The 18686-nt window shown below is 43.8% G+C and overlaps 1 protein-coding gene across 1 annotated transcript; it reads left to right on the top strand.

The window, feature by feature from the left end:
- Window positions 1-82: 82 nt before the first annotated feature.
- Window positions 83-17418, top strand: LOC114793800 (Rap guanine nucleotide exchange factor (GEF)-like 1). Its single transcript, XM_028985931.1, is given in 16 exon segments — window positions 83-92; window positions 178-256; window positions 3241-3263; window positions 3266-3390; window positions 3735-3832; window positions 5848-5960; window positions 6643-6810; window positions 7652-7749; window positions 8894-9016; window positions 9218-9396; window positions 9540-9630; window positions 9798-9848; window positions 9962-10049; window positions 12334-12398; window positions 12498-12552; window positions 15712-17418. Coding segments are annotated over 16 exon segments (1491 nt in total). The 3' UTR covers window positions 15837-17418.
- Window positions 17419-18686: the final 1268 nt, after the last annotated feature.

Raw genomic sequence — 18686 nt, forward strand, 5'->3', positions numbered from 1 at the left:
GAAGACACTCCCTTTTAACTCTATCGGTCTTAAGCACACACGCACACACACTTACAAAATAAAAGAGGTGTGAAGGTGTGACATGTTGACTGGTTAAACGGGTACATCTGCAACCGAAGCATTCCACTCTACATCATTAACATTTTCTTTCTTGCTCACTCTTTCCCTTTCTTGTAGAAATTCTCCTGGATGATTTCATGTTGACACATCCCATCTTCCTGGCTTCGGACAGGTTCCAGCAGGTCCTGCTTCAGCAGTATCCTTTCAGTTCACATCTATGGGCATGAAGCTCCTAGCAACCGTGGAATCACAGTCGGGGAAAAGAAAGGCGCATCGCTCCCACCATAGCGCCTGACCCAGTTTCTGTTTTTCGACTGCGTGGGTGTGAAACCTGCACCACCTGAGTCAAGGTTGGGGGGTCAGGGCTGGCGATGATGCAGTTTGAACATCAACAAAGGACTCAAAGTCTCTGAAAAGTTTTTCTTTTTTTGCTGCTATGGTTTTCAAAGTGTTGAAAAAGTATGACCAGAGCTCGTGAGAGTAAAAAAAAAACCACTTTCATAATCAGGACTATTCATTATCTGCAGTCGTTATCAACGCACATTCAAAGAACACATCAACTCCACAATAGATGAATAAAGCCCATACCTCCTTATTATGTGTGCTTCCCACTGGAGGTACCATTGGGCACTTCTGATTATCCTCTTGCATGATGGCAAGATAATTAATGTCAGTTTCTGGCCCACCAAAAAGAAAAAAAGATCTTCAGCTCTGGTTGGACACATCTTCACTCATCTTCAGAGCTTCAAGCCTGAAATGAATTTAAGCCATGTGGGCTCACTCATAAACTAATTAAAACAAGAAAGGAGCTCTCTTTCATGAAGTGGATAAACTTTATTGATTTAACTGAAATTATGGTGAGCTCATAACAATGATGGTCAGCTCTGACGCACCCTGCTGCCTCGTTCTGGACAGCGTAAATAAGCTACGCTCATTATATCAGTACGTTGCCAGACGTGTGGTTGTTTCAACTCAAAATGGTCAAAAACTCACACAACTACTGAAAAAAAATGACTGGGACTTCTGCAACGGATTAGCCTACTTCAAAGAGATGTGACTTCCAAAATACCTGTTCTTGAGATCTGACAAGGCTGAGAGCCAAATCCTTCATCCTCTGTCTTCCTCAGTTTTTGGGGTTTCTGTCCTCTCTCTACCATCAAATGTGCTACACCTTAGATTAAGCTTCCAAACTATCCCCCGTAGTCTCTAATTAAGACTTTTAATTGGGATTTGGTTGGTCATTTTGGCATATATTTAATATATTTACCTCGAAAAGTTATTAAAAAGGGGATTAAACCTCTCAATATAATCGGTTGTGTGATGTATACTTGTTGAGAAAAGATGCTGAACTGAGGGCTCTATTAAAACTCTCTTCGCAGCGTTAGATAACCTTCTCAACCTCCAGATTTCTCACGGCCCTCAAGTCGCACCGCGGCTCCCCCCTTGTAGACACGGTGTGTCTTGTCTTCAAGCGCCGGGCTGCTGGGGGGGTTTTTGTGTGACCTACATTCCTTGTGTGAAAGGACGAGCCCAGACTACAATGGGCGTCTCTGGGACGCTGCGGTGGAGGCGGCCAGCGCCGGGGTATGCCGGGGAGGCCGGGAGCATGCCCGGCTGCCCCTAATGCAGCGTGTCTGGGCTGCGTGAGCGCGGGCGTTGGAAGTGGGGGGTGTCGGTTCTGATCAATGACCCTCTTAATCCCCCTCCTGCGACTCCGGGCCCTCTCCTCCCTCCCTCTCCCTCCATCTATCTCCCTCTGTCTGCACCCTTCCACACCTCTCCCCTCGTCTACCTCTTCGTCTAATCCGCCTAATCAGATCTTTTGTTGTGAAAACACGTCTGCTTCCTGCTGGGAATGAGAACAGACAGGCGGCCCGTAACACACTTTCCTGTCAGCGGAGGAGAGGAGTCCTCAGCCTCACACACCCACAAACACACACACACGACCACTTCCCACCATCTTTTTTTTTTTTTCCCTTTTTAAATCACAGAGTAGGTCAGTGATAAAATCCCAAATTCTCAGCTATTCTCACAGCCCGTGGACCTTCTCCAGGCCCCCGAGAGCTCCGTCCCAGCGCTGGCAACAGCCCGAGGAAGAGAGGGCTTTACATTTCAGCCGTTAGTGTTTGTTTAGTTGATTGGTATTCTTAGGAATTCTAAAGGATAACATGAGAAATGGTGTTATGTTTAGCGTATCTTGGGAGTACATCTGTTTTTTTTTTATGAAAAGTGTGTGTGTGTGTGTGTGTGTGTGTGTGGATGTCTGATGGGCGAGTTCCAGCGCTGTGGCCGCTAGGCGTGGTCTGTAATTTTGGTAGTTCTGTCTGGTTGCTTGGTGCAGTTTATCATTTTTTCGTTTCTCCCACATGCAGTCAGGTGATGCCCGGCTGTGAAGTGTATTTTAGTGTGTGCCATATGAGCAGCGGGTCCACGTGTTTTGTGATTTGTTTGTGCAGACGCACCAGCGAGCCTCCAGAGTGCCTATTTGTGTTCAGGGACACCTATACTTTTGTGTCCTTTTGCATGTTTTGTCCAGGTTCACGCTAGAAGTGTATTCTAGGGAGTGTAAGCAGTTCACAAAACCCATAATTGAGTTGAATGCAATTCAGCAACTTTTGCTTTTAATTATTCACTCAGTACATTTTAGAACAATGAGAATTTAAACTTAAGGATGAAAACAAAAGATGCTGCCGCCGACATGTATTAACTTATATTCATAGTTATGTAGTTTGATTTTTGGATCCTTCCCTTCAAGGTCAACTGTTACACTGGATTGAATTTTAAAAGACGCTAGTTGTATCATTCTTGTAGGGGAGGGTGGGCAACAAATGTAGTATAGAAATATAATGATTTATGTTACGAATTACTTCCAGTACTAAGTAATATGTAAAACATATAACTTTTTAAAAGATTAATCAGTAAAAAAATGACTTTATTACTATTCTGTTAAGAGGCAGATTCTCGGCGCTGTAGCAGTGTGTTAAAATGTGCTTTGTTTCAGGTAATTGTGTGCTTATAACATAATCTGAGTGTTATGGGAATACAGGGCAATGTGTGTTAGTGGGGCTGAGATTTCTTTGTACTCTGGAGATCTCTGTTGGTAGTAGGCCATGTTTTTTTAGGGTGTGTCGTGTGTTGCACTATTTCTCTTGGCCTGTTGCTCCTTGACAGTGGCTGCAGGTTTGGAGCCGAGGGGAAGTCAGGGAGGGCTGGTCGGGGTGGGACGGCGCGGAGAGGAAGCAGGCCGTGCTCACCGTGGCCTTCCGCTACCTGGACACCTACCGTGAGCTCCTGCAGGAGGAAGGCGAGCGTTCCAACAGCTTCCCCAAGGTATCACCCAGTAAACACACATAGACACACATACGTGCACTGTGGGGTTCATTCATTTGGACTGTGGGCATTTGGTGGCAGATGATCAGGAGTTGCCATGGTGATGGGTCACTGTCCGAGATGAGCTCTGCCTGGGAAATCTCTCGGCTCTGGCTTCTGAGTCATTCTGCCATATTTTTCACATCCACGCTCTGTTCTGTCCCCTCTGGTGGTGGGCGCAATTACCGACACTAGCACAGATTTTCACGTCCGCAATCTTCACACTTCAATACATAAGAATGGACGTGAGGCATTAAACCAGTGTTTGTTTGCTAAATTCCCTTCTTATCTTTTATTTTCTTTAGGACCTGTATCTGTGTGCAGTGCAGGAGCTGAGTCGGTTCCCGGAGCTGGTGGAGGACGTCTTAAAGCTGCAACGCTGGACGGAGATCTTGCATAGCCCGTGAGTGGTGCCATTAAAACACCAGTAAAAAGGGAAGTCTGTTTGCTGCAAACACCTTTAATCAGATCCGTCTTCCGGCTTGTGTGTGGGCTGTTATGCTCAAGTCTCATAAACAGACCTCAAGTCCCATCAAGTCCGCAGTGAGTTTACAAGAGTCCATCAGCAAAACAGCAACGCAGCAGACTGTAAACCTTTAATGCATTTAAACCTTCCATGGATATATTAAAACTGTAATCATCACAAAAAAATATTCGCCATGTGTATTTCCCCCAGAGTTCTCCAGTTCGTCAAAAGGCATGAACAGTATGTGGGTTGGTAATTGTAAATTGTCCATAGGTGTTAGTGTAAGTGAAAGGGTGTGTGGGTTTGTGTGCCCTGTAGTGGACTGGGGCTCCACCCTGGGTAAATCTGCGCCCAGTGTTGTTATGGGAATTATTTCCTTTACTTAAATTCTACTCAAGTAAAAGTACCCACCTAAAAATACACTTGAGTAGAGGTAAAAAATGTACTAGTAAAAAAGGACTAGTCATAAATCCAGTGCAGGACTTCCAGCAATTCCAGCAATCCAGCACTGCAGCAATTTTAGGTGGTATAATGTACAAACTACGTTCAGGCCACCCCATAAAACATTTTTAAGCACAGATGACCACAAAAGTAAAAAATTAGTAATTGTATGGTAAAACTCAAACATTACAATAAAAATGAGAAAAAAAGGCAAAAGTATCCAACGCTGTGATAACGTTCAGGAATTCCTTATTTACAAATTGTTAAACATAAATATATCATTTGTCTTTACTGAGAAATGAGCACGCTGAATGCTGATATAAAAGAATCAGAATCAGAAGCAATTTCCTTCGGGATTAATAAAGTTTTCTGATATAAGAAATGAAATAAAGTGCCCTTCCCCATAGAATACTACAGCATTATTCGGTAAAGCTCTTGTTCAGTTTGAGCAATGTAATGTATGGCATACACAGGGAAAAAGCATATACAGTGCATCCAGAAAGTATTCACAGCGCATCACTTTTTCAACATTTTTTTTATGTTGCAGCATTATTCCAAAATGGATTCAATCATTTTTTTTCCCTCAGACGTCTACACACAACACCCCGTAATGACAACGTGAAAAAGGTTTACTTGAGGTTCTGGCAAATTTATTTGCAAAATAAAAAACAGAGAAAACACATGTACACTGTAAGTATTCACAGCCTTTGCCATGAAGCTCAAAATTGAGCTCAGGTGCCTCCTGGTTCCCCTGATCTTCCTTGAGATGTTTCTGCAGCTTAATTGGAGTCTAGCTGTGGTGAAAAAAACAGTTTGATTGGACTTGATAGGGAAACACACACACACACACACACACACACACACCTGTCTATATAAATTATGGAGCTTGAGAGGGGCTGCAAGAAATAGTGGATGAATCTGGCCAAGGATAGGTGTGCCAAGCTTGTGGCATCATATTCGAAAAGACTTGAGGCTGTAATGTACATGTGCTCTCTCAGTTTTTTTTTTTTCAATAAATTTGACAAAACCTCCCGTAAACCTTTTTCACATTGTCATTATTGGGTGTTGTGTGTAGTGTGCATTTTAATCCATTGGGGAAGGAATAAGCTGCAACATAGCAAAATGCTGGAAAAAACGATGCACTGCGAATACTCTCCGGATGCCTTGTATAGGCTGTTCTACTTACTACCACATGCTTTCAGGCTGCAGTTTGGGCAATAATGTACTTGAGTAGAAGTAAATTACCCTTTACTACAAAATGACAAATTACTCCAAAAAACCCCACTCAATTACAGTAACTTGAATAAATGTAATTTGTTACTTTCCACCTCTGATAAGCACTGACTTAAAAATCTTAGCAGAACATCATTTGGTTTCTTAGTGAATTGTACCCAAGGTCACTTATTCACAGAATTCACAGTGGATGTTTTTTCCATAGCCAGAGCCCTTCATATTTCATACCGCAACATTCAGAGCTCCGTGTGACACATCCTCCTCTTTCTCACTGGCAGCACTGAGGAGGACAAGGAGAGTCGGAAGAAGCAGGTGCGCCCCCTCTTCCGCCACTTCCGACGCATTGATGCCTGCCTGCAGCCCCGGGAGGCCTTTCGTGGCTCAGATGAGAGTGAGTTGAACAGGAAGGAGCTGGTGGATGAGAACACGATGGGGAATGCTGGGAACCCACAATAGAGGTTCCCAGACCTTTAGTCTTAAGTTATTGATTGGACAATGAGTTATGCCATATGGTTGTGTGAAACTAAATCAATTGACCATTTGCAAGAACACGCTGACCCTGCAACTTTTCCTGATAATTTTTCATCCATGAATATGAATAGATTGTATCTAGTTAATTATTTTTAAGCACATTTATTGGTCATTACATTTTTTACATTTACAACATTTATCAGACGCTCTTATCCAGAGCGACTTACAATCAGTAGTTACAGGGACAGTCTCCCTGGAGCAATTTAGGGTTAAGTGTCTTGCTCAGGGACACAATGGTAGTAAGTGGGATTCGAACCCGGGTCTTCTGGTTCATTAGGCGAGGTGTGTTACCCACTAGGCTACTACCACCCTGGTCATGTTAATAAAAATAGCTAGTGACTTATTATTACACTTATTAAGCTGTAATTTTCATGAAAACCCCAATGTTTTCTTAAATGAAGACAGTAGTCATGTATTATATGTGAATGAAATTAATTTATATCATTTTTGATTGGTTATTTTATGTATATGGAATTGAGATGGTAACTACTGAATCAGCTGGATATCAGGTTCATGACCCTGGTGCTGCTGTTTCTCCCCAGTTTTCTGCAGGGTCTACACACCAGACCACTCATACGTCACCATCCGCAGTCGTCTCTCCTGTCGGGTTGGAGAGATTCTGGCCTTGGTGAAGGAGAAACTGCAGTACAGTGAGGATCAGCCCACCCAACCTGGCAACCTGATTCTGGTTGCCGTCACCTCCTCGGGGGGTAAGATGAGCCGTTATTAACTTATCTTCTGGTTAGGTGTCAGTTTACACTGTTTGTTTCAGTTCTTAGGCATTAAGGGATGGCCTGGGACAGCAGGTAGGAGCAGAACGAAACTGGAGAATGAATGTGATCTCTTGTGTGGGTAATTTTAATGGCCGTGATGTACCAGCTTTATTTACTTAGCAGACACAGAATTCTCCTGCAGGCATTTATCATCAGCTTATAATAAAATAATGAAATGGGTTTGTGTTTTAGAAAACATTTGTGATAACCCTGTCACACTGTCATAACCCATACCATTAAGCAATTTACTCAAGGATTAATAAAGTTTTCTTATTCTGATTGATTCTAAAATTCAAAACAGAACGTTACATTTCAGTATTTTACAGTGTCCCAAAGCCTCTTGTATAATTAATAAACAATTAGAACAATATAGACAAATAATCAATAATATTTAGTACTCATTATCTAGAATTCTAAATTGTTCCTGTTTTTCATGCCTGATTTGGATTTTAATTTAATTGCAGAAGATATTTCATTTCTTTTCAAGATATTCTGTTGTGTTAAGAATTCTTGCTGTGTATTGTAGCATCTATTTGTGTAATACAAATTGTGAAATTTTTGTGCCCAGTTTTTGGGGGAGTGAAGCTGGTATGTTGGGTAAAGGGAGAGAGCGTTACAAAAAAAAAACATACAATAGAGACACACTGACCGTAAACAAGTGGGAATTAGTGGAGAAGGCAGGATGAGAGTCACATTGCCTTCAGTGTTTTTTGAGATCAGGGCTGAGAGAGTGCCCCACTGACATCTGTCTCCATCTCTCTGCTTTTTGTGTATTCAGAGAAGGCGGTGTTCCGTCCCAGCGATGAGGCCGTCTTCACCACGCTGGGAGTCAACACTCACCTGTTCGCCTGTGAGCCCTCAGAGCTGGAGAACCTGGTGAGAACTTTGTACTTCCTCCCTTGCAGCCATTAGTAGTTCCAAGAGCCCGATTATAGTAACCAGCCCCCTGAGAACTCTTTTTTTTTTTTTTTATATATCATAAAAACTAAAAATAACCACAAACTAAACTTCACCAATGTATAGAGTATGACTGTTGCAGTGGACAAATGCTTTCATAGGAAGGCTGAATGGCAATTTGGACAGAAATTCAATTAACAAGTCTTGATCCTGCCACAGTGAAAATGAGCTCATATTATGTATTTAGATTAAATACAGTTGTACACACAGTGGTGATATATTTACTCATTTACAAGAATTATGCAAAAGATCTCAGGGCTTATAGGAGTTTGGAATAGTATTCTTTGATTTGATATAACTATAAATCGTTGTCTGCCTTCGTCTGCTCTTGTTAGGGGATCAGTTAGGTTGTTCGCACAATCGACTTGGCACAAACCCTCCCCATTTAGCCAGGCTTGGGACTGCCACCAAAAAAGCGTATGGTGACGTGCGTCTCTAGTGGCTAAGTTTGATTGAAATAGAAATAATATAAATATTTACTTCATTTCATTCAAGACCTCCACACTTCCTCAAACCTCCAGAAATAAACCAAAAGTCTATTGCCTCATACAGATGCTAAAACAATTTTCCGTTGTGCAATCATATTTTCTACAGCAATAGTGCTTTGTGTCTATTGGCCTGGGCGTCACCTGGCTACGTGTCATGTGCAGCTGAGTGTGCATTGTAAAACTTAAGCTTGACATCACAACATCAAAGAGCGTAGACAGCCAGCTTATACTGTACTTTGTAGCCACAGATAAAAGAGCGCGGCTTCATCCATCAGCCGCTCTGACGGCGGTACACTGAGGCTTTCGCACCGAGCTGCATACTAAAAGGCTGCCATATTATACGCCGTACATCACTGGATAATTACAAATCCATGAGAAAGTGTCTCCACGAGACTGTGAGACTGCCTTGTTCCCAGCCCTTAACCCTGACCCTGTTTTTAAATGCATAGCTTTTATGACGGGTTCATGTGGACATGGCCTGTTATGTGGTCGGTATGCGGTTTACTGTGTGAGAACCAGGCCCGGAGAAACTACGAAACCCCTGGAAACCTAATAACCCTGCCTGTCACCCTCAGATGCCCCTGCCTGAGGAGATCCACTGGTCTCCTGGTGACAGCAAGCTCCATGACATGAGTGCTGAGGAGGTGGCCAATCAGCTGGTGGTTTTTGACTGGGAGCTCTTCAGCTGTGTGCACGAGGTCAGCAAATGGGCCTATGGGGTATATGGGTGGGGTAATCAGTTTTTTTTCCTCAAACCGAGTCCTCTAAAGTGTCAAGAGTCTAAACGTCTATTATCCATTCTGAGGACATTAAAGGAATTAAATATCCCTTTGCTTTGAATCATCTTTTATTCATGTTTTTAATTTATTTATGTGTTTTTTTCTCTCCTGCGGGGACAGGTGGAGTTCATTTGCTACGTGTTCCATGGGGAGCAGTCGCGTTGGCGCCCCCTAAACCTGGAGCTGGTACTGCAGCGCTGCAGTGAGGTGCAGCATTGGGTGGCGACAGAGATCTTGCAGTGCCAGTCGCTGCCCAAACGCATACAGCTGCTGCGCAAGTTCATCAAGATCGCAGCTCTGTGAGTGTAAAGTGCCCGGGTGCAGTTGTCCCATGGGCGTGAATGTGTAGGAATGCTTTTTGCTTTAAAATGAAGTATAAAATCAGTGTGTTTTGCTTTTAGCCGAGGATGAAATGAATAATAAATTGTCTGTGTTGTTTCAGCTGTAAGCAGCAGCAGGATCTGCTGTCCTTCCTGGCCGTGGTTTTAGGACTGGACAACCCAGCGGTCAGCCGTCTGCGCCTCACCTGGGAGGTAGGGGAATGGCCACACACACACAATGTACACTACGCCTTTTATAAAATGACATTAGACACTTAATCAATCTCGTGTACATACACACACAAACACACACACACGCATGCATTGTGTGCTAATGTGGTAGAGCTGAATATGTTTGATTTTGTGGTTTCCCTTCGCAGGGTTTACCAGGGAAGTTCAGGAAGCTGTTCCAGCAGTTCGAGAGTATTGCGGTGAGTGCGTCATCCCTAGGGGCCACAGACATGCAGGGCAGGGGCCACAGGGTCCAGTTGGCCTGTGGGAATAAATGCTTATGTGTATGTGTGTGTTCTCTTGTTCTCAATAGGACCCTTCCAGGAACCACAAGTCCTACAGGGACCTGATTGCCAGCCTAAGGCCCCCTCTCATCCCATTCACCCCTTTGCTGTTGAAAGGTGAGTCAAAACACACACACACACACACACACACACACACACACACAAATGGTTCATCTTCTCTATGCCTCAGATAGAAAATGTGCCAAAAAATTAACACGCGCAGAAGCATAAACAAACACAGCCCTGTCTCTCGCCTAGCTAATCCTCCTTCCAGCTGCCAGCCAGATGTGCTCCCATAAACCCCTTTCTTTGCTGCCGATGGCCTCTGCAACACTGCGGGTGTCTTGATTAAAAGGAGTGCTTTATGGCCACGCCCTCACTAATGAACACCCTTTCCAAGATCCTCCATCTCCCAGTGCTGAGCGGGCAGTCTTCAGGACCACAGGAACACACACACACACACACACATGCCATGACCTCGGAGATGTGCACACGCCAGCAGTACTGAACCTGTTTACAAACACAGTACTCTGACACCAGAACAAACGAAATCAAGATTATTCAGGAAAAAATGAAGATGCAATGGAACATAACACACAAAAGATAAACACCAACCTGACACGTGATTTCCCTTCATCCACGAGTATGTTCATCTGGGAAGTGTGTAATGCAGAGGTAGTTATAGTTTAGGTTTAGTCACTGTTTTAAACGAATGCTCACACCTCGTTGTGGGTTATCCCAAGGACATGTTTGTCCTTGTTTTCAAAAATAGCCTGTTCCACATATTCTAAATAGGGATGTCACGATACCAAAATTCATTTCCACCCAACTATATTTTCTTAGCAGCAAGTCAGGGTGGGTAGTTTCAGGGTAGTTTCTCCTGTGTATATGACAGTGAAATTTACTGTTCTTGTCATTGTGATACACAGCAAGCACAGCACACGGTGCACACGTCCACATGTGTCCTCTGCATTTAAACCATCACCTTGTGAGCAGTGGGCAGCCATGAATGGCGCCTGGGGAGGTCTGCCACTGAGGCCACCACTGCCCTGTTAGTTTCATGACGATCGCAGCCTCAGGGCTAGTGCTGTCTACAGCACATATGGTGCTCCAAAAAACAAGTACCATTGCGTTTTCAGGATTTGGGTATTGAAAAGTACCTGGTGTTGGTCCCTGGTTTTGATGATTTGTTTAGTAATGCTGGATTGATGAACATTTACAACACTGAAATAAAGAAAACATGGTTTAAATATCATAAAGTCTTTAATGTAAACCAGATTACTAGCATAGTAGTGCTCCTCGCTCTCCCTCCACTTTCCCCTCCTTCCATTCTGTAGCTCAGCATGGCACCACAGCCATCAGGCGGGGCAGGTGGTGCTCATCTCTCCACTGTGTGTTTCCTTCACTTTTTCCTTCGTCACACCCCTACCTCCTTCTGTGTGTCACGTCTTTCATCCATACTTTAATGGCCCATAAAAAGGGCCCCCATTCACATTGCTTCCTTTCCCTCTCTGCTCTACTTTCTCTTATTGTTGGAGTTAATGGCAAGTGTGCATGTAACTGGCTGTTTTCTGAATCCTGTCATAGTTTAGCTAAAAATCTGCATTAACCTTATTGTTTCATTCTCTTAAGTGATCTTGATCACTTTTACATGTTCACAATCAGGCAGCTGGCTGCATAATCCATAACATGCGAATACTTACTCCAATATACCTGTTGTAATGGTCCAAATGACGTGTGATGCACTTGGGTTGGGGTTTTGGACCTGGACTTGGTTCCAGTTTATCGTTACCTACACGCAGACAGTCTGTACATTTCTCCTTACTCACTTTTCCTCCCCACAATTCAATGTTCCCGTACACTGTCAAGCTGAGAAGTATGATATCAGCATTCTGTTCAGATTTTGCGTAATTCACCTTAATCACCTACATTGAGTTAAAGACAATATTATGAAATATTAGAATTTTTGGTCAAATGTGTGCTGTGTCCTACAAGAAAAAAAGTGTTTCAGCAGTGTGTTTACCTCAACAACCTTCCACTGGTTTAACAAATTCCATCTTCTGGAGAAAGCTTTGTAAGTTTCTTGGTATTTGCTGCACCTGTATTGGAATCCGGCACAAAAACGCGCATCTCTGCCTTTGGCCTTGTGACGTACATAGAATTTCACTTAACACTTAAAACAGCGTCTGAACGTTCTGTACGTTCGGTGTGGCCAGACGGGGTGGAGGGAGGGAGACGGATCACAGATTGGACCGTTTCCCTCTTCTCTCTCTCTGCTCTGCTGGGCTTATGCCGCACGTGAGTGGCATGTAGCCGCGCCGTCTGGAGAGACGGAACAGTCAGCTGGACACATTGTTACATAACTGTTCTCTCTCTCTCTCTCTCTCTCTCTCTCTCTCAGATCTGACCTTCCTCCATGAGAGTTGTAAATCCTTCCATGGGGACCTGGTTAATTTTGAAAAGATGGTAAGTTACCCATCGCTCTTGTGTGCATGAACATGTTGAGGGTGTCTGTGTAAGTGGAACCTTGACATTTGGTTAAGAGATAAACTGATTTCATTTCAGCACAAAGTTGCGGAGATGGTGCGCAGTATTCGACGGTACAGGAGCACTCAGCTCGGTACGTTTTACACACACACACACACACACACACACACACACACACACACACCCAAAACCAGGTACTCACCTGCCAGACAGAATAAGCATAAGCAATGATGTAGCGCTCACCTACACACACACACACACACACCTGCCGGAGTGAATTGTGCTGAAAGACAGGCTCTCCGCCCTGCCGCAGCCCATCTGTTCAGAACAGCACAGCCCTGAGGGCCCTTTAGCTTCCCACTCTGACACACACACACACACACACACACACACACGCATACAGTACTATAAACACACACATATAGTATATGCACACACCTTAGAGGCATGTCCGCACAAGACTTTGGAGTAAAACAGTCCTCCACATGCACGCCATGTACAGCACGGTGCAGACGAGGCGAACACGCTCGCTAAACTGTCCCACCAGCCGCCGATGCTGGTGATGACCTCACTGTGCAGCTGAGATTCCTTCCACCGATTACCTGTGACCCTACCTACCACTAGACCACATGACGGCAACAGGCGCCAGACTCGTGTCCCATTTTAATATTCTTTGGTGGAAAGTGTGGCCTCGGGTGTCTTTGGAAGTCACAACTTGTTCCTTCTCAGGCCTCGTCATTTTTCACTTGCTTTCTTCTTGTCCATTTGCCTCAGAGCTACAGACGTTTCCAAAAATGGCTGTGTGAATATGAACCATGAAATCAGCCGAGGGTTGGTTTTCAGCCTTCTTCACGCACGCACTCTGCTTATGAAATAATGCCACGCTCTTTCTGGTGGCCCTGGCGCAATAGCAATTCATCACAAGTCAGTGGGCGGGGCTACTGCTGCTTGCTTTCAGTCGTGACCCGCGTATCTAGTTTCGGCGCGTCAGGTGCAAGAGTCCGACAAAGAAATCCGAATCAACCAATACAAACAATTCCATTAACAGTACGGTTGCCTAGCAAGAAGAGAAAGAGAAAACGTCAAACGTAATTCAAATGTCCACACAATTCTGACACACACCTCCCCAACCCTGTTAATATTGAGTAAGTTAAGGCAATTAGTGCTTCTTTTATTTAGGGCCCAATAAAATGAATATGTAAATGAAATTCCTCGCATGACACATGTACTAGCAACATATGACCAAAAAGGACATGATGGATTGCGTTGAGCAATTTTTTTGAGATTTTCGAAGCAACTGTAACAAACTGTGAAGAAAACTCCATCTGAAGAAGGCGCAGTAGTCCACCAATAAAACCTGGCGCGTTTGCTGGAGCACAGCCTCCTGGGGAGGGGTGAGTCTCCGAACGGTGGGTGATGCATCACATCGCGGCCGGCCCGGAACGACCGCGGGGTCTTTGGCTGTAACCATCATTGTGCGTTCACAGCGCGTCTACCTGAGTAGAGCACGGTCATTCGTTTCCATTAAGGCAATTGCTGCTTAGCCAGCGCGATGGAGTCAGATCTTGGCCCCGCCAATTGTCACCGCGTTTCATCTAATAAGATAGAAACGGCCCACACCTTTTTTTCTCCCCCAGGCCGCAAACTGTTGATGGTTGCATTTTACAAGAAAACTGTTTTATTAAGGTCATGAATAAAAAAAAAAATTACATCTGCAACATCTGATTTGAAATGAAATAGCTAATGAAATGTGAATGCCAAGGCTCTTTCATAGTGGCTGCCCAATAATCCATTTGTACTAAGAACAAGGTGGAAATATGACTAAAGAGGTTTAGAAATCTTTAATCGTGAAGGTTTGGGGTAGTTGGCAGTGGGGCAGGCTGGCAGTAATCAGCGGGGATTCGGTTTTTATTTCCTGAGAGCGATGCAGTGCTGCTGCTGCTGCTGCTGCTGCAGTGGGGGCTGATTTGTGACCAGCCCGCGATGACAACCTGCAAGCCGTGTGATGCATAACTGGATTTGGAGACGCGGAGATTGAGGCGGACAACGTGTCGCTGTTTCTGCTCCGTTGTTTGGAGATTATTGGAGCAAGGGCACTTATACCCCCCCCCCCCCTCCTCTTGCGCTCCTTCAGCGTGCCATAGAAATGGATTCCGGCTCCCTGCAGTCAGGTCAGCTGGAAGTGGGGAGGGAGGGGAGGAGGGGATGTGGGCGACATCCTCCTCCTTTCAGTTCATTTCAATAAAATCTGCTCAGCGGAGCATCAGCTGCAAAACAAAAAGAAATGTATGTGTGGATCTTGGAAGATTTGTTTTCCCAAGGCTGCCGTGACGTCAGATAACATCACGTAAGATAAATTTGTATACATGCTTAGAGGGGCGATGAACAAGGTCTGGCTCAAAATCAGTTGGCACAGCAGTAGAGGATCGATGTTGGAATGTTCTGGATTAAATGTAATGCCTCTATTAAATGGTAGCTCTCCCACTGCTGTAATGCAGACCTATAAACAGCCATTTGGTTGGTTGGGTGGTATGCAGTCATGTTGATGCTGCCACCCTGTGGTCAAATAGAGCAATTATATAGTTTCCAAGGTTGCTTTTATTAGAAGGCAACTCATTAATAACTTCCATTGGAAACTTTCACTATTTAAAAGAATGAGTCCTTTTGAAATAAACCTTCTAAAATCTACTAAAATTGGCTTAATTTTTAACAAAAAGTGCAATTCAACACAATTAATTCAACACAATTGTGTCTTTCCTTTGCAACCTGGAAAATTCTCTCCTCATTTTCTGAGGGCATACAGCTCACAGACCTCATCAGGGTGCCCAAGCCTAAAAAAATGGCTGAATTTTGACAGCTGTGGTGAACGGATTCATGCAGTGGAGTCTGATCACTTATCACTGATCAATACGAGCACCTGAATAATATAATACATTTACTCCAGATGAAACAATCACATTATTCATTTGTTTGTCAGATGTATTGATAGGTTTTAATAGCATCGTATGTGGACAAAGCTTCAGGCAAACGCCTGTCACCAATAAAAGCAAGTTTGAGGTCTGACGCCACTTTGCAGGGCACTGAAACTTTATTATAGGGGTCAGGGGTGGTCAGGGGTGCAAAATAGGTCTGTCTGTGCCTGTACCGGATTATTTCACATAACCCCAATAGTGCAATGCTATGCTAAAGTAAGCAAATGATGGCTGATTGACCCTATATTTGACTGTATGGTGAATCAGTGGCCAACCAATGAACTCCTCAAAATAATCAACCGCCTTTTCTCCTTCTGCAGCTGTGGAGGCTGAACCGTCCCCCTCTCACCTCCAGACCAAGGCCTACGTCCGGCAGCTTCAGGTTATCGACAATCAGAACCTGCTGTTTGAGATGTCCTGCAAACTGGAGGCCAAAGACATGTGAGAGGTTCTGCGCACTGATCCTCTCGCTGCAACGCGCACCTTTCCTACACGCCCCGCTTCTCCTCAGCCATCGCCTCTCTGAAACAGTCTGGATCAGTCGGGATGGGCTGATTCTCCTCCACATAACGCCTCACTCTGTCCCTCCCGCCATCTTCATGTCTAAGCAGTTGGTGATGCCTCCTCTGCAGATGCTGACTCACCAGACTACGCGAGGAGAACGTGGAACATTTAAAAAAAAAAAGGGACTTGGACTCCAACCAGCAGCCGGAGGCGTCAGAGAGAGTCTCCAGGGAAGTGGACACTCAGTGGAACGGCTGGGAGTTCCTCTCATTCATCCTCATTCCTGTCCAGTTCGCACTGCCACCCAACCAACTCAGCCAGACTGAAGAAGATTATTAATTTAAAAATCCAATAAAACAAAGTCCAGCAACCTTTGTTGACCATGTAATCTAACGAACAGTGCAGTGACTTTGCAGTTGGATTTTTTTTGACCTGTCACCATCAGCTCGACCACATGAGACAATCGGACCTCTTTTGACCTTCAACCCCACCCACCCCCGTCCTCTTACACCCCCATTTCCTCAACTTTGGGCACTTATCTCAGGCAGCCGGGAGAACTGGACCTCAGTGGTGGGTCCCTGAGAAAACCTGTCACTACAAGTGCTGCTGACGCCACACACACTTCCACATCGCAGGCAAGCGGCCATCGCCGGAGACCCCAACACCAGGGACTCTCTTATTTAGTGCCACTTTAGAACATTATTCCAAGCCGACAACGCATTTCATTTTATGTTTAAATATGTTACAACGTGTACAAGTCTGGAAATGACTTCTTCTTGTATAATTACTAGTTTCTGTTGTCAGGTATTATGGGGAGATCCGACACATTTTACTCGTGGATTTAATAACAATGGCTGTTGTAGCAGCCATTTCAGGGGTTACCTGTATTATTTATATTTCTCATGTTTTTCTTACTTCCGACCTGTAATGCGTGGTGACCTGTACCTTCCGGCTGAAATGGATTCCTGTTTGCCTGTGATGTGAACGTCTCAGGATCACTTCCTGCTTCGGGCCCAACTAAAGAGGACAGCCCGCCTGTCGTGTACATATTTAATAAGAGAAGATGTAAATAGCCAAATAACATGAAGACTCTATTTTATGTATGAGCTACGAGATGGCCACCCCAGGAGAATATTTGTTTTGTAATTTGAATGAACGGGTGTACTTGTACAGCTCAGAGATGGAACCTACTATTGATCTGCGATGAACAAGTTGTACAGCTTACTTTTACATTTGGTTCAAGTGGATTTTGGTTATCGTTTTGTTCAGTTGAATTTTTTTAACGTTTATTAATTGGTTGTTGCCGAGTTTGCTTTTTTTTTTTAAAGCAAGTTACATATGAGTCTCGTTGTGCTCTTTTGGTTTTTGTACAAAGTCAGTGTTTACAGTCAGCTCTCTGGAAACTGGGCAGCAGCGCAGGGTGAAGAGCTCGCTGAGGCGAGAGGAGCGTGTGGGTGGCTGTGATGAGCCTCTGTCTGCGCCTGAGGGAAAAAACACACCCAAATAAAGCCTCTTCTGATGAACACGGCTCTCCGTGCGCTGCTTCATGTCCCATCTTTCTCTGTGTGAATGTGTGTGTGAGTGTGTGCGCGGCTGACCAATGTGACACAAATCTTTTTTTTTTTAAATGATGTTGACACCTTTCAGCCAATATGTTCTGATCGGCTTTTAAGAAGTATAACTGTTGAAAACATGGCTGTTTATTTACTTACATCAACTGTTAATTATAATTCTAAGGGATTGACATACAGCCAGGTAGCAATAATTTAATGTCACGTCATCTGCATATCAACAAAGCAGACAACTGAAAAAAATCTGAATTTCTGGGTCTTTATCAAGTAATAAATATATGCCATGAATTGCATGGTTCTGTGTACATAAAATTAAGAAGTGAAGTGTAATGTGAAACGTGGAGTGTAAAGTTAGTAAAGACCCAGGCAGAAAAACATGTTTCTTTTCTTTGTTTAACACATCAGCATTTATTAATGACAGTAACTTATGCAAGGTGGACATAACAATAATGCTTTCTTTGAAAATGAAAGTTGTTCTTTGTTTTGAATGTCTGCAGTGTACAAGGCAGGGGTTAAAATGCATCAAGTGCATCAAGTTTCAGTTCACCCTAAAATACTGCTTTAACATAACAGCATATGAAAAAACCCTCGGCAAATGAGGCAGACACAGAAAAAAAAAGCAGAAAATGAAATCCTCCCCTGACGTGTAAGTGAATACAGCAAAGGGAGAAAATCATCAAGCAGTTAAAATGGTGCTGTTTTTTTGGCCAAAATTCAGCAAATGTACATCTGGTCCCAACAGCAGCTTCTGAACTGCCTTAAAAACTACTCCAGTTCACGGGTTTATACAGTATGTAGGCCTAAATGCACACATGATCCAGCAAAGCTTCATATAATCTTAATCTATGGAGAGGACACTGATGAATTAACTTCGTTGTTAAAATACTTCACATCAACTGAGGCCCAAGGTCTAAGGTGAACCCAGGCTGCCTGAAATACTCATCGGTCAACACTGATTTACCAGATTAAAAAATACACTGCACAGTTAATAAAATTAAATAGCACACGTTCCTCTGAACTAGCTAGGTTTAATGTAACCCACACCAGGTAGGTTATCCTTCCAGTTCTTTGATTATTAGAGACGTTAAAATATATTTTTTAAAAGAGGGTCAGGCCAACTTGTGGTGCCTCTGGGATTAAATGCACTTTGCTGGGGTTTAAAATCACCCAAACTCCTCACGGGACTGATGAAAGTCAAATATAATAAAAATACGTATCTG

This window comes from Denticeps clupeoides, chromosome 7 (genome assembly GCF_900700375.1).
Source record: "Denticeps clupeoides chromosome 7, fDenClu1.1, whole genome shotgun sequence".
Taxonomy (NCBI): Eukaryota; Metazoa; Chordata; class Actinopteri; order Clupeiformes; family Denticipitidae; genus Denticeps; species Denticeps clupeoides.